This window comes from Equus caballus, chromosome 10 (assembly GCF_041296265.1).
Source record: "Equus caballus isolate H_3958 breed thoroughbred chromosome 10, TB-T2T, whole genome shotgun sequence".
Classification (NCBI taxonomy): Eukaryota; Metazoa; Chordata; class Mammalia; order Perissodactyla; family Equidae; genus Equus; species Equus caballus.
Window position 1 is genome coordinate 60,104,907 of NC_091693.1, and position 17,847 is coordinate 60,122,753.

Here is a 17,847-nt window from a genome sequence, read left to right on the forward strand (position 1 = left end):
AATTCTAAGGCACGATTAGTTTCCTTGCAGTTAAGTTTAAACAAAATAATTTATAGATAATTTAATATTTATAAGGCAAAGATAGAACAAATCTAAATGGTGTCACTTCATTGTAGTCAAAAAACTTATGAGACAGTGAAATGAGAGTTGCAATGACACAAATTTTCTTTTCTAAATCTGACACCTTTTGTTTACCATTGGAGTGTCTTTTCACGTGATTTTTCTACGCTTCCATGGGATTTTCTTGGGAGGATCAGCAGGATGACTAAAGAGGGAGGAGACGGGGAGGGTTAGACATGTTTACAGCTCCTCCAGCATACGCAACTTGTTTCCACCCCAGAGCCTTTGTAACTCACAATTCCCTCTGCTGGGAGAACTCTGCTCAGACCCTCCCAGGGCTTTATCCCTGCCTTGCCTTAATTCTGGATGCAAATGTCAGGACCTTGGAGAGGTTTTCTCTATTCATCTTATTAACAGTAGTGCCCTCCTTTCCTCCCTAGTCATGCTCTGATCCCTTACACTGCTTGATCTTCCTTCATAGCTGTCTTCACTACCCGAAATTATATCCTCTAATTGTTTCATGCTTAGTGTCTGTCTTTTTCACTTTGTCTGGCTTTGCCAGTACCATGAACGTCTAGAACAGCTCCTATTACAAAGCAGTCACTCAAGAATAAATTTTTTTTGATAAATTAGAGAACTATCAATAATAAATTATTGAATAAATAAATAAATGAACAAACGATTACAACTAGATGGTAGGATTTTAAGTTCTCTCAAACTTCAAAATTTTAACAAATACTGAATAAATAGTTATAGTTAAAGCTTTATAATACCTAATTAAATAGTACAGATTCAGGGAATTTCATTAGTTATAGGAACCAGAGAAAACATGTTATAAAATCTTTTTGGTTAGGGAATTAATTGTAAAGCTATCCACCTGCGGCACTAATAATGACTAGTTGTTTAGATATATATGTAAATATTTTTATTACACAAAGTTCTTCTTAACAGTGTATATTATTTTAACAGTTTACCTATTTTAGCAAATACTAATATATACTTTGTTCTAAGTATAAGATTTTGAATGTAGGGAATTCACTAAATTTATATTTTAGATTTTGCCCATTCAAAGATAGGTTTGCTTAGCAATTCAGCATATGATGTAAATCTATTTCTAAAAAAAGTGCTGGGAGAGGTACATTCTACGTAGCAAAAAACTTCCCTTGTTCTGTTGGAAGATACACTGAAGATCCTGTAATAACTTATTCTCTAGAGTATTTAGATACTCTAACAGTGTCTTTGGGTAAGAATACTAAGACCGTATAGGAAAATTATCTAGGGTTTATTTGTACTTTAGCAGGAAAAGGAACTAGAAGAGGTTGCCCTGGGAGCACCTTCCAGTTTCATTTGGGGGCTTATGCGTGTAAGATGCCATTCAACTCTTCTTATTCCTCTCGTATTGAAGAATAAACCACTCTCAAGATCACTTTAATTTTTAAACTCCTCGGCATAATCTTTTTTCAGTCCAGCAGTGAAGAGTGGATAATCAGGAGCTTAAAGATAGCTTATAATACCTATCACTTTTCCCTCTTAAGTCCATTGCCCTTTCTTTAATACTAACTATGGAGCATCTGTGTATCGGTCCCATTTCAACTCCAGGTTTTTCAGAATTAATGTAAACTCTAATAGTGAATATCTTTTTATATAACCCATAACAGCAACAATTTGTCAAGCCATCAAAATTGTAGATCAACTGTGCCTTATATGTACCTCAACTGAAGTACTTATTAGACTTTTCCAATTATTTGTTTCCATGTTAATCTTCCCTATGTTGCTGTGAGCACCTGAGAAATGAGACTGTCATAAACACTTTTGTATCCTACACTTTCCCCAAGGCCTGGTGCATAGTTGAATTTTGATAATCCTTTGTTAAGGAATGCTTGTTATTGTGACAAATATTCTAAATAAATTAATTCTAAAACTATTTCTAAAATTGTTCAAAATTAATGTCTATTTTGAAATAAACTGATAATAATATAAAATTTTATAGCATTGATTATTTACAACTGTTATAATTTACCTATTATTTTAAAATAGACCCCAGGAATCCAATGTCCTTAATCCACTATTCACTGAAGAATAGTTTACTAGAGCAGAATGATAAGTTCAAGATTCCATTAAGAAGCTTCCTTGTAGTTCATAGTCATCCTTCTTAGTGCTAGTAGGTGTTTCTTGGCCCACTGGTTGTGTTCTTATAGCATTTAAATTGGGAGATGAAAGAAGGTTTAGCAGAAAATATATAGGTGAAATAATAGCTTAAATAAGTAACAAGAAATTGTGTAAATGTTTTATAAGTTCAAGAAATAACCTGAGATTTTAAATATTTTGAATTTTTTCTAGTTTTTTATTTTGAAACTTTGCATGTAAATTTGTTTCAAAGAAGCCTTTGATCATCTCTGTCTTCTCAAGAGATTCTTCTTTGCTTGAAAAATAAATATAATAATATTAAGTTTGAGTAATATTATGGATTTTTCCTCGTTTTGTTTTCATGTATGTTTAAATATAGAACGTAATAGAATATCTTTCATATTTAGGTGATTGTCTTTGGCAGAATAAAATGTTTTCACTTTTACTATAATTTTAAAAGACATTAATTATTTTAAAATCAGGAGATCTGTAATACCCAAAATCCAGAACAGAAAATGTTAGAGACACCATCATTCAGTACTTGGCTCATGAAAAACAGATATACTGAATTCCACTGTGAAGTATTGATATTCATGATTTCCAATTGTTTTTAAAAGAAGTTTAGTTTTCTTGATATTATCAGTGTGAAAAAAACCCTAATTTCTGTGTATTATCTTTTTCTAGGCAGCTAAACTAACTCAATGAGGGCATTCAAAAATAAATAAATCCCTTGGAAATATTGGAGAGAGGAAGATATTGTGACAACTTTAGTATAGAAATATTAGTATTTATAAACCATCCAGTTGAGAGTTCACAATGAAATCAGATCTGGGTGGGAATAAAACAAAAACAATTAATGCCCCCACCCATTAAAAAAATATCAAACTTTAGAAGTATTTTGGAGCCATGACGTTTCTGAAGGATTACTAGTTGAGAATTTCATTTTTCATTGAGTCATTAATGGCAAGTTTGGTAGATTTCATCAGTATCATTTGAAATTATCAGCAGGCTTACTTAAGCATTAATAAAGTAACAGCTGCTGAAGCAGCAGCTGAATCTACTACTGTTTATGTTTAAATCTTTCTTAATTGCCTCTATTCAGGCCCTACAAGTGTGAAAGACATCGCCATATTTTATAACTCAGTTGCCTAATTTTCACTGTGGTTACTACTTGATTTGGTGAAAAGCAACTAAAGGCATATTTCTCAAATATAAGCTTATGTTTTTGTAAACCTACAGATAGATATTAGGTTGTGTACAGTATATAATATATGCAATTTATAGAAGTTTGAAGTTTGGTTTTGCACATTTACGAAACATATAAATTTAATGTCATCGAACTTTTTTCTTAAACACAACCTAGTGAGTACTAACATAATGGTATGAGGTGATTTCTTGTTTATTATCATAACAAAAGGCCAGTTTATCACAGAGATATTAAATATGAAACATCTATCAGTTATTTATTATTGTTTCAGTTACATCAAAGATAGAAATAATGCATATGGAAAATTTTGATGTCGTTTTTTAACTCTTCTTCCTTCTCTTATATCATTCCAATGTTAACCACATGATCCAGCATCTCTCTTTCGTGCTGCCAGGGACAGAGACCTAAACAGTATCAGTGGACTGAGGTTGCTGGGGTGATGGGAGGGATGAAGGAAAAGGGTGTTTGTCCTAAACATCTCTATTACTGTGTGATTCTTACAACAAAAATGGTACAACAGCCAAAATAAAAGAGTCTTTGGGAGAAAAATCAAAAAGAAGATAAACCTCAAGATTATTCTTTTTTGTAACAAAGTTTAGGGGGATAATGGGAGTAGAATTAGCAATGTTGGTAGTATTATACATCTATTAATTCAATTACAAATATTTATTTAATGACTACTCTGTGCCAGGCACTGTACCAGGCACTGGAGATACAGACTTGGACAAAATAGAGAAAATCCTTACTTAAAGGGGACATCCATTCTATTGGAAGGAAGCCAACAATAAGTGACATAATTTCAGGTCATGATAAATTTTATGAAGAGAAATGAACATGTAGTATGGCAATAAAGAGTGATAGAATGAGTGGTCAGGAAAGATCCCTTTGAGTGACTGACATCAGAACAGACATGTGAATGAAGTGAGACAATAAGCCATATGGATGTATGAGGGACAAGCTTTCCAGGAAGAAGGACTAGCAAGTATAAAGGCCTTGAGACCTCAATATGTGCACACACTTAAAAATTAGGAAGGCAGCTAGAGTTGTTGGAACAAGAGTGACCCAAGAAGGACTGGAAGGGTAATTGGAATTGATGTTGATGAAGTAGACAGGGGCTATCTCTTGTAGCGATTAGATTTTATTCTATGTGTGCTAGAAGTTCTTGGAGGATTCTGAGCAAGAAGTGATAACCCAGGGGCCAGGCGGTGGCACAGCGTTAGGTTTGAGTACTCCGCTTCGGCAGCCCAGGGTTTGCCAGTTCGAATCCTGGACACAGACCTGTGCACTGCTTATCAAGACATGCTGTGGCAGGCATCCCACATATAAAGTAAAGGAAGATGGGCATAGATGTTAGCTCAGGGCCAATCTTCCTCAGCAAAAAAAAGAGGAGGATTTGCAGTGGATGTTAGTTCAGGGCTAATCTTCCTCAAAAAAAAAAAAAAAAGAAGTGATAATCTGGTAAGTGTTTTGAAAAAGACCCTTCTGGTCTTTGGAGGAAGAATGGATTCTCATTGGGCAAGAATGAAAGCAGGACACCAATTAGGAGGCCACTGCAAGAGTCCAGGCAGTGTGACTAGTGGTGGAGGTGGTGCACCATGTGTACAGAAGATGAAACATGTTTTCCTGAAAGTGCACACAGAGGCAAAGCATTTGATCACATTATACCTTATGAAGAATTTAGGAAACTGTGATATCACTTTTAGGTGACATTAAAATTAATATGCATAATTAACTAGTTTAAATGTCTCAGCTAAATCAGTTAAAATATTTCCAGTTTACTCATATGTACTTACTACTTTAATTATTTTACCATTTTATTAACTGTTTCATATCATCATAGGAGAGAAAACAATGCTTAGAACTGATTTTCTATTGTTAAATTGCAAGAACTTTCAGAAATATGCGTAAGATGTTTCATTGACTGAATCATATATTTTAAAACAATATCATTATGTTCTGTTATCCTTGGGACTTCATAGAGAAGGTTTTCTCAACATGATCAAATTTGGAGTCATTGTGCCATTCATGAAGATATGCTTTGTTATCAATTTTTGTATTAGGTAATTAGAAATTAGACCAATAAATTTTACCATTGTTCTATGAGACTTTAATTAAAGGTTTACTATTAGCTGTATAACTCCATAAAGAGAATTATTCTGTTCTCCCTAGATGTGCAGTTTACTGGAAGTTATCTTAATGTGTAAATAAATCTTATTTCCAGAGAAAATAGGAAAAAAAATGTTCATTTAAAAATTCTGAGTGATTTTCTCGGAAAATTTTAGTAAGTGAAATTGAAACTGTATTCAGCAAACATTTACTACACAGTTCCTTGGGGTCAGATTTTGTCTGGTGCCCTAGGGCTGTTAAATTGATTATGATAATAGGGCTGAATAAGACAATTTGGAAAGGTTTCACAGAGAATGATAGAATATGAAATTAAAACATTAAATTAGTAAATAGCTACTGCCTGGGCATCTCTGTGAAATTTCCAGGGAAGGATACTTTACCATTCCCTCAATTCAGAGCTCTGAGCTTTGATTGAAGGCAATGTCGTGGGTTTCAAAGTGCTTTTAATATCATGTGAACAGCGACAGTGCAATTACAAAAATACCTACATCCAGAAGTCTCATATCATATTACTTGACTTAATGCAAAACTCAGAAATAAGACAACATAAAGTATTGTTACATGTTAAATTACATGGTTAAGTTTATAAGTGCTATAAAAATTCACTTAGGAGAAATTACTGTGTATCGAATGTTCAGGGAAGGCTACAACGGAGGGAAAGAACTGGAGATGTGTCTTATAGACTTTGTGGAGTGGAGGAAAGGGAAGATCCTTTTGGCAGGGAAATACAGAAACAACATAGCGGAAGCAATGGGTATGATGCATTTGAATAATTCTACAGAAAAATAGTGGGAAATGAGTATGGTTAAGTCATCTTTGGAGCCATACTTTCCTTAAACTCTCACGATTCTGGTTTTTTCATCTGTAAGAAGCAAATCACACTACAAATTTGGTAGAGCTGTTGTGAGGATTAATGGAATTGATATGGGCAAAGAATATAACTCAGTCTTGGCCCATCATGGACCCATTTAATGCTCCCTACTACTATGATATTTCTTTTTCCTGCTACTGCCATCTCAGGCTTTTGTCGTCTCAGACTCTTTCTTAAAGCAGCAACACAGGTATAATTATTTGGTAAAGCCTTCTCTGACCTGATCAGGTAGAAGTGAGCTCTCCTTTCCTTTGCACCATTCATATAACACATAACCATTTACTTATTTATTTTTCATTGGCTGAAATAGATTTTTTAAAATAATTTTGACCACTGGCTTCTTCTAATGCAAGATTATTCTTTAAAATAAAAAATTGATTACTGAATCTATTTTCATTAAATCATATTAACTTCTATGTACAAAGTTAAAAATTTCTTGGATTATTCAACTTTACCATCAGGCTCTTTTCTCCAACTGCTCAGTCTTTAATAACATGATACTTATAAACAACTTTAACATAATTACATCTTGATTAAATTCCACACTTGTATTATTAAGGGACTTGTAATGAAGTTAGAGCTTATTCATAGAGAATGCTATTATGTATAAATATTCATCTTTACTGCTGCAAGATAGTCCTGAAGTCTCATTGTTTAAATGGATTTAAAAATATATTTGGTGTGCAATTAGAGACTGATTATTTTTGACAATTGATGTTTGATAAGTTCTGAGCATTTTGTTGTTAATAGTAGCAACCAAGTTCTAATTCATTAATCAACATAACACATTAAATCCTACTAACTGAGAATATGGTTAAAACAACCCATTGTTATTTTTTAATAACTCTAGGCTTTTCTAGAGTAGTTTTAAGTTTGTAGAAAAGTTAGGCAGAAAGTAGAGTTTCCATATGCCTTCTTCTTCCTACCCCTCCCCACACCGTTTCCCTTATTATTAACGGCTTCCGTTAGTGCAGCACTTTGTAACAACTGATGAACCATTATTGATACATTATGATTAGCTGAAGTACATAGTTTACATTAGGGTTAGCTCTTTGTGTTGGACAGTTTTATGGGTTTTGATAAATGCATGCTGTCACGTACTCACCATTACAGTTTCTTACAGAATAGTTTCACTGCCTTAAAAATGTTCTGTGCTTCACCTATTCATCACGACTCTACCCCCCTGAGACCTTTGCAACCACAGATCTTTTTACTGTCTCTAGTTTTCCCTTTTCCAAAATGTCATATAGTTGAAATCATAAGGTATATAGCCTTTTCAGACTGGCGTCTTTCACTTAGCAATATGTATTTAAGGTTCTTCCAAGTCTTTTCATGGCTTGATAGCTCATTTCTTTTTATTGCTGAGTAATATTCCATTATATGGATGTACCACAGTCTGTCGATCCATTTATTTTCTTAAGTTATATTTTAAAGTGTCTGCTTATATCTTTGGTTTCAAATGACTAATTTCTTTTATAATTAAAAGTATTTTAATGTGTCATTTTTTGTCATTTCTTTCTTTTTCTTTTTGGAATAGAAATTTTATTTTAGGCAATGCTGAGTAAACTTTGAAATTTGATGTTTTTGTAATAAATCCTATTAATATATGCCTGTAGAACTGTTACTGAAAGTTTGGTCTCTGATCCCAATGCCAATCCAAATAAAGAGAACAGAGTCTCCGGGTGAAAAAAGAAAGGCTTTACTTTGCCAGGCAGAGGGAGCAAAGCAAGGGCCAGTGCCCCAAAATTGCTAGCTTCCCATTAAGAAATGGATAGGGGTTTTTATTTGGGGTTTTAGGTAGAGGAAGGGGGTCATGGACTTCTTGGTCAGCATTCTCCCTTTGGCCTGTGTCTGGGGCTGCTTCCTGTGGAGGAGACAAAGGATTTCTCAGATGAGTGTCCTTGGCTGTTTATTTCCATGGTGGAAGGTATCTGATTTCAGGAAGCTGAGGAGTTGGGCCTGGGAAACTTTGGTTTCTTGATAGTCTCTGGACATTAGTTTCTCTGTAAAACAACTTCAAGGTCCTGGGATTAGCCACAACTTTAGTGGGAGCCCAGCGTGAGGTCATCTGGACTTGAACAATTTGTAACTTCTATTTGGCTCTATAGCTCAGGGAGTCAGAGGTTAAAGAAATAAACATTTACGTATGAGTGTAACTAAAGACCCAGGGACCCGGGAATGTGTGCCTTTATTTTTAACCCATGTATGCTGGGTTCACTGTAGGGGAAGGAATATCAGGGCTGATAGTAACTGAGAGCTGGTAACAGAACAACCATTTTGGAATAATATAGTGGTTTTGTTTTAATATATGTTATTTGAATTGCTTCCTAACTTTTGTAAATATATATTATAAATTAAAAAATGTTTTGCCAGTTTAAAGCATACTCCTTTACGTGCTTTATATGGGGTGAAATTTTGCTTTTCATGTGCTTAGAAGGCAAGTTATAAAGTAAAGTGGCACGTAGATGAACTGTGCTGTATATTCAACCCCCAAAACAGGAGCAAGCCACCACTTCATATTGTTCATTTTTTACCTGGAATCTTTGTTCTTAAATTATCACTTTCTTTCCCTAACAAATTTGTTGACTTTTTCAAACCATCTTTACTGCCTTCCCTTTTGTCTTAGAAGAAGTGCTGGCTCCTTCCTGTGGAAAACATTCCATCTGCCTGAACTCTCACCTAACCTTCTAAATTCTCAGAGACTGTAATCTGCTAATGACCCTCCTTGCTTCTACATATTTCTCATTCCATGTCTACAAACTTTTTCATAGATGAATGAATGAATAATGTCTCCATGATTCCATTCCTGGTTTCTGAGGTGCATGTCATGGTTAGCTCTAAGTACAGATTTCAATAGCTTGGGTTTATGTCCTGGCTCCAATGCTCAGTTAGCTCTACGACAATGAACAAGTTTTCTAACTTCTCATAGTTTCAGTTTCCTTATCTGAAGATGGGAATAACAGTAGGATTGTGTAAGGATTAAATGTGATAATTCATGTAAAGTTCTTAGCACAGTGCCTGTTGCATAGCAAATGCGTAAGGGCCATTAGCAATTATTCTTGTTAAATTGATATTTTCCTTGATTTATGAATATGATGATACTCTCCCCAGGACCCTGAAGACCTGTTTTTCCTTCCTAATTTTTAGAGAAATTTCTTTCGCTCTCCCTTGCTACTCTCAAAGATACTCTATCCAAGCATCTGAATGCTCCCTCTTCCCCACACACCCCCAACACACAAATGCATACAAACACATACCCTGAATAATGCCATCAACAAACTCAGTCTCTTTGAGAAGTTTTTTTTTTAGGTCCTGCATCAATCTCTGAGGCAAGGAAACAGTATATGCCTAATTTCATTCTTTTATACATTTTTCTGTAGCTTTCTACAATGAGTATTTCTTATATATTCTCTGAAAGCTTAGTATGTTTATGAAAATAAAGAGAACACAGAAATATAGCTTTCCATCATAGATGTCAATAGATGCTTTTGTTATTTTAAAATATTGTAATTATTTCTTTCAATATATTAAAGCTTAACTTTGTCCCTGACAGATGATTATAAAATGATGAGTGAAAGCATTAGTGATTTAACATATTTAAGCTACCGTGGAAAATTAGCAACTTTGTAAAAATTGAAAAACTCATTTCCTAATGCGATTTAGGCAAGGATGCAAGGATTTTCACTAAATGATATAAAACAAATTAGAGGAATAAAAATAAAACTCAGGAACAGTAAACACAATCATATTAGAAGATGATTTTCACAATGTTAACTATTTAAAGACTAACCTTTTATCTATAGTTTTAAAACTAGAACAAATGTTTTTTGATTATCAGCTAAATAACTTGAGGTAGTTATTATTACGATTTAGAATTTGACCAAAGTATTTAGAAAATCACAATTGATATTATATGGTTTTAAAAGTTTAGATTAAAAGTAATTATGAGAAGTTTCAGTAGCATAATAATTCAAGTACTGAATGTACAATAATTTCTTCAGTTTTTCCATCCTATGTAGTTTTTTCTTTCTATATCTACTTGCAAGAAATGCTGGTTTGCTAGTCTAGAAGCACCTAGAATTGAGTAGCAGAGTAAATCAGATGCTTCACTTCAGAGTGAAGAATGCTTTAATTGTTAAGGTAATCATTATTGAGACAATTCTCAAGTGTAAAATCTTTGTTCTGTTTAATTTGGCTGCTGACTTCTTTCTTGTGACTTAGGACCAATTTTGTTTTTCTATGTGTCTCTCTACAGAAAGCTGACCTTGCAGTTGCTCCACTGGCTATTACCTACGTTCGAGAGAAGGTCATCGACTTTTCCAAGCCCTTTATGACACTTGGAATAAGTATTTTGTACCGCAAGCCCAATGGTACAAACCCAGGCGTCTTCTCCTTCCTGAATCCTCTCTCCCCTGATATCTGGATGTATATTCTGCTGGCTTACTTGGGTGTCAGTTGTGTGCTCTTTGTCATAGCCAGGTAACATGCTCACTTTTGTGATTTTTTTGGCAATTGTTACCTCCTTTTTCTAACTAATAATTGTCAAAAGTCACAACCAATTTTACTGTTCTTTTTCTTTATTTCCCATCGGGTGCTGTAGACTAATGAACTATTAGGAGTCACGGAACTTTCTAAAATGTACTATGATGCCTTTTTGGGCAGAAAGCATGCTGGTTGTGTCAGTGAGCTATAAGTGTGGTAGAGTTCAGAGTCTAAAAGCAGTCCAAATCACTATGATATAAAAATATTTCCTCATTTTGAAGATTTCTCTTTAACCAGAGAGCAAAATAGTATGTTTTACTAATTTGATTAACAAATCAGTCATAAGAAAAACCAAATGGTAAAATTTAAAAAGCTTTTTTTTTTTTTTTTAATGAACCAAGGCTAGTTGAAAATAAGCCTTTTAGGGATAAAAAGACTACCATGATTCTCTACATAAAATTTTTTTCTTTCACAGAACAAATATGTCCACACAAAAAACTGCCTTATTTTCATTTACATGTAGCATATATTTCAATCATAGCATCTGAAACTCAAATGCCTAACTGAAAAAATACATAGTTTTATATTTTTATAATGGCCTTTAAAATCTATGATATGGCTCAATCTATTTTGATTTTGCCACTTTACTGTTACTCTGAGCTGGAAATTCATAATCATTTTTCATTTATGCTTACTTCACTATCAAATTTTCAACAGTTAGATCATTTCAATATGATTTAGTTTACCTTTTGCCTTAATTAATAAAATTAAGACTCTGTCTCAGGACTCAGAACTCTATTGTTACTCTAATGACCTTAAAAGCCACATATTCATTATAGTCTTTGCACTTTTTATTCTGTCAGATATCAAAAAGATAGCTCTTAATCCAAGATGAATTAGAATTCTACGTATAAATTTTTCATGTTTATAAAAATACTTATAAAGTATAACTATAAACATATTTTTCCCCTATCATCAAAATTAAATATTACATATCTGGGGTTTTTCAATTATGTTACACAGGTTCTTCTGATTATCATTAAGGATATTTGTCCTTCCTTGAACATATTCTTTTTTCAATGAGGTCATGTATGTTTTCCTAGCAGTAAAGCAAGTTTTGTTCATTCAATTAAAAAAGGAATAAAATCATTTATAGAAGTAGCATAATATTTTTTATGTATTTACATTTTTACGTATTTATACACAGATGTTTTTGATATATTTACAAATAAATATTCCACAAATGTGTAATTTTCCATCTAATTGGTTCAACATTAACACTTGAGCTCTTCAAACAATTATCATTTGAATTTGGCTGAAAATTTGTATTGGAACCATATAGACATACAGCATTTGTAACTGTATGGTAGATCAAGTTAAAATTTTTATTTGAAGTTTAGAGTTCTTCCCCAAAAATGAGAATTTGGAGTATGAAGTTCATAAACTTTTAGCCCCAGCTTTTTCCATATCTTGTGAAAATAAAACAATCTTCTCATTTTTTAGCATCTGTGGACCAGTTACTTTTTTTTGTAGTGACTAACACAAGCCATCCTGTTTTATATGTTCAGGGAAATGAGTTCAAGGATTATAGCTAAATAATTCAATGGTTAGAGAACTCTGCAGCCTGCCCACAGGGCAAACAGAAAAATAAATTCTGCAAAGTATAGAAAAGCCTAAGTATAGAGAAGTTTGCAGGAACACCTGTTCCTTCTTAATCAATTCATGAGAGTTCCTGGGAAGATGATAAACAAGCCTAGTGAAAAGGGTCCTGATACAATTCTGAGGCAATTGTGTGGGCATCAATCAAGCTGAATTATGTCTAATCACAGTTTCTAGGGGATCTTAGAGACTATTGAGTTACCTTAAATTCGTTTTAGGAAATTTAGATATTTTTTAATTTTCTGAGCACAAATCTTCTGAAATTAGATTCAAAAGCAAATAGTGAAATATCTGGATTCTTTTCTAGCTTAAAAGTATATTTGCAAATAGAGACATGTGGTATGGATATGCACTTATATAACTTTCAAAATGTTTCTGTAACTCTCACTTTGATAAACCATCAAATAATATAATAATATAGTATCTGTATAGTTATGGTAATCTGTAGTCATTTTGCATAAAAGAAATACATCCATGTCACTCTATTTGAGAACATAAAATGAGCTAGTCTTCCATTATTTTAGTGACTTTAAATTTTGGAATATTCCTGTTATATTTTATCATTAGTTATTAAATGAATGGATTTGAGCATGATTCTATTATAGCATCTTATTCAATGATGTGAAAGATCTCACACAGTTTAAAAAATTGTGTAAAATTTTCATTTATGGACAAGTTAACAGCTATTCTATGTAATAAACAATGTTAGATATCTTATATTAAGTAATGAATAATATTAACTATTCTTGGTAAAAGAATACCAAATATAAAAATAAATTATTTATGGATTATCTCAGAATATTTTGTTCAATTCTCAATAATGTGATAATCTTGTATAAATACTACCATACTAAAAGAACACACACTAAAAACTCAGATTAACAGAAAATTTCTTGAATAGAGTCCATTTAAATTGTAAACTGAACTCCTAAAGCTAAATTAATAGTATTGAGCTCTTACTGCCACTAAAGTTGGTGATGTGCAAATGCAGATAAAATTTTCAACTTTTAATTATAGAACTTAATTGCTAATTTAAATGGAATCATGATATTTGATATCAATTCAAAATAAATGTAGCATTTTGATTTTACATATGAATAAAGATTATGTCACGTCATGTAGAGATCACTGATGAACTTACGAACATCATTATTGATGGCAAAATAGATATGGCATTTTCTTTATCTTTATGTATATTCTTTGTCTTTATCTCCTTAATGATTACAGAGAAAAGAAAGACAAATTACATTTTAAAAATGCTCAGATATGTGTTTCATTCTCTCTGAAAATCACAGAAACAAAGTTCTAAAATAATACCACTCCAACGACAATATTTATATTTATTAATGTTTGGAAGTTATATCATATTGAATTTTAGGAAGTTATGTAATATATATTTATCTCAAAATTAAAATTAATAAATGATTTAGGTACAGTCAAAATTTTTATTTGCTATTACTTTACTTTTCTTTTGGTCACCTACTGATATTGTTCCTATTATTATTGTAACAATTAATCTTCCATATCTTTCTAGCGAGCAAGCCACATCTTCAACTTGTTCTCTGTTTCCACTTTAGTTGAATAATTCTGTCAATCACTCATTCAATTAGTCAAATATTTGTTGAACCTCTAGTAAGCACTGGATAATGAGAGTCCCATAAAGTATTAAAAATTAATTTATGACCTTCATCTGTTCATTAACTTCTTCAACAAATATCTACTGGCTAGCTATAATGTTCTGAGAATTGTACCATATGCTTAAATCGAAGAACAAAAATGACTGGATACATTCTTTTCATTAATAAACTCATAATCAATGCATTTATCTGACAAATATCTATTGGCTTTGAATGAGTTCACAGAAATACTTCATAGTTATGCTAATTTTTTAAATGAATGCCATGTATTTTAAATATATTTTTCTAAAAACTGGCTAATAACGTATATTTCACTGGTGAGAAATATACAACTATTAAGGAAATAAAACAGTAAGCAGATTGTTAGTTATTAGAATATAAAAACAGGTTATAAGTGTTAGAATTTACATTTAACAAAATTGAATTTAAAAGTAGATTGTGTTAGCTTTTTAAAATTTCCCCTCATCCTTATTTTATAAGAAAATAATTTTTTAATAAATATTTAACAAACGCTCTAAAGTTTTTTAACCAGTATTAAGAAAGAGATATATGGTCTTGTTTGTCTGGGTACAGTTTTATAATCTCTTATGGTTATATAATCTCTTGCAAACGCTCGCATTATTGTTTATAGCGTAATGACACAATCAGCATGCTTATCTGAATTAGCTGAGAACTCTTATTTAAGAGTAAAAATGAGCCTGAGGCACTGCATTCTAGACACAGAATGGCCTTATCCCAGGTAGGTTTACAATAGCTCTTGCCTGATAGAGGATTAGCAAGAAATCTTGTCCGTGATGGGCTAGTACTTAGTCATATTTGCTCCTAAACCTTTTTCCCTCTTTTTTTATTCTTTTTTTCTTTGACCTAGGTGTATCAGTATAGAGATGGCAGTTAGTCATATAAAAAGTCTGGCTAGGAAACTCACTCTTTACACTAAAAATGAGAGATATTTTTCACCTTGCTTCAAATATTTCCCTTCCTAAAGAAGAAATAGTATTGCTAAAATAAATGCTATTTGTAAAATGAGTCAATTTAAATTCCCATAATATTAGAGAATTTTTAAAATTTTCTTTATTAACTGTAGTTGTCTCCAAGACAACCAGAGCTGTTCTGAAATTCAGCATGCAAATCTTAGTCTAGGGTCCTTAGTAGTTTGGTATACAGAGATGAATAACTAAAAATGAAACTTAAAAGAAGGGAATAATGGTACACACATTTCCCTCCAACAGGATTGATGCTACCTTGATAATTACTCACCTACATATAAGAACTGGCATATTGTATTCTGAGATTGGCATTTTAAAATTAAATACAAATAAACTCTGGAGAAGAAAAGTAACATTATACCAAATTTTGTAGTAAGACTATTATTACACAGAAATTTCTGAGGTTACTTAAATGAACTAATGAATATGGTCAAATATAGGAAAAAGGAGTAAAAGAAGCCAAGAAATATTGACTACCCAGGCCTTCCTAGCAAGAATAGTAAATTGAAGATTGCTCAATGTGTTAAATACATAATAGAAGTTTTTCTAAGTTAAAAAGAATGTAGGACTTTCTTGTGTATTATTGCATTTAATTACTTTGCATGATTTTTAGGATATTAGAACATTATCTATTGGATTATTGGATTGGGAGGCAAGGGATGTTCTCTCTAGAATCTTCCCAAGGCTTTATTATTAGAGTGACCACCAGGACTGTTTCAACATACGTTTCAACATACGCTCTAATATGGTCTGTGGTCACAAGAGGACAAGGCTATTGCCTTACGGAGAGTCCTCATACCTGTAAAAATATTCTATATTTCTCTTGGGGCTCAGAGTTAAAGATGTTCTAAACATAATGTTTTTGATGGTTTAACAGAGTTTAGGAAACCATGTCCAAAGAGCTTGCATTAACAGCTTTGATCTTGGCTCCTGATTAGTGTGCAATCACTTTTATATTCCTGTCACAGTGATGGGTGAAATTTAATGTACAGTGAAGAACAACAATGAATTATTATGCACTTGGAAATGGATTACTGTTTTGGTAGGATGTTTGATGTTAAACTAATCTGCTGTCAAAAAGACTGTTGTCACATTGAAATAAAATGCCAATTTTGTTGTGTGCCTTTGCCACCAACTTGCCCACCTCTTACTAGAAAATCGTTTCAGTTTTACCTTTCCATAATGTAATTTTAGACATATTTTACTTTTACTTTTTAGTCATTTTGTTACTCAAGAAAATTGCCAGGAAGCCTCTGATATTCCTCTTCCTGTTTAGTAATTTTCTTAGAATTTAATGAAACTTTGGGTTGAAACAGTGCTGTTTTGCTAAATATGCCTTTCACACGTATGAAAGTGATTATTCAAATTGGTTATAATAACAAATACCTTAATTATGGACCTAAAAGTTAACATTGATTAAAACTAGATACACTTTCAATCTATGTTTCCATAAGAGATGAGGGTACTTCGACCTTAACAGATTTTTTTTTCACAATTGTTATTTGGTAAATCCATTGTAAAATAATTAACTTTATTTTTAATAGTTGTGATAGTATTCATGGTTACAAAGTAGACATGGAGTCAATAACCCCCCCCCTCCCAAAATCTTAGTTTGTACAAGTAGCAGAACCAAACGAATTGAAACTAAGTTGAATCAGTGACTTCTTTTCAGCAGTGGTGAATATGGTAGCTGGACAATTGAGGCAGTCGAGATTTTGACTGGAATTATCTGTATAGGATAAAGAAGAGAATCAATCATCATAAGAGAAAATAAACATGTTTTCCTCTTCTCAACTTTATAATTGTGCTAGACATTTACAAGAATAAAAGATTGGAGAAAGAAATTGAGTAAGACAAAGATAATTTAAATTAAAGTGCTTTTTCGGTAATCTTCTGTAATCAAATGTTTCTTGGTGTTTTCCTTTAAAAATAATTGAGCTTGAGCATCTTTTAGTAATTTCTACATCACTTTTTAAGTTATTTTTTGCCTAAAAATATTTTTTGATTGTTAGGACAAAATTGAGTCTAAGTGCAAGAGCAGAAGTTGGATAGCCCGTTTTTATTTTTCATATCCCATGGATAAATTATTTGCCTGTGTCTTTCCTTGCTTCCATCACCAAATTGAATTCAGAGACTCCTAGAAACAAAAAAGCTGCCTCTCTGTCTAGTCATTGCAAGTGTATCCACTCAGTAAATGTCTTGGCCAATGAGCTTCTGAAAGCTGTGGTCACCCTAAGACGATATGTTTCAATTTAGAAGTTCCATGATCTCTAGCTCAGTAAATCACAGGAACTAATTTTAATAAATTACAGTATATAGAGTCACATTAAGAAATTCGAGAATGCTAAAAGCTTGCAGTCGAATGTGTATTAAATGACTGTATTTGCTATGAAAAACTGGAACCTCTGTTCTTAATGAATCCTTTATGGAACATATAGTTATGTTTTCACACACACACACACACACACACACACACACACATCTCCTGATGAGAAGCAGTACTCTTGTAAGAAATTATTTTTTTCTTTGAAAGATTTGGAAAAGGGGTGTAGTGGCTTCCTTGGCAGTTGCCACCGTGTGTCTTTCACATTTCTCGTTAGCTAATTTAGATTGAAAAACTAATAGGACAAGAACAATATTGTGAATGACTCGTTTCTCTTCCTTTCTTTTCTCTTCTTTCCTTCTTTTTTT

The 17,847-nt window shown here is 32.5% G+C and overlaps 1 protein-coding gene across 7 annotated transcripts in view; it reads left to right on the plus strand.

Annotated features, from left to right (window-relative positions):
* GRIK2 (glutamate ionotropic receptor kainate type subunit 2) overlaps positions 1-17,847 on the plus strand; it is a 632,322-nt gene that overhangs the window by 458,933 nt on the left and 155,542 nt on the right. For all 7 annotated transcript variants that reach the window (XR_011422112.1, XR_011422111.1, XM_001503914.7 and 4 more), the window contains exon 12: positions 10,648-10,871. Coding sequence is in view for 5 of the 7 variants with exons in the window: in XM_001503914.7 (XP_001503964.1) it covers positions 10,648-10,871 (224 nt within the window). In the remaining 2 variants the exon portion in view is untranslated. The remainder of the gene's footprint in view (positions 1-10,647; positions 10,872-17,847) is intronic.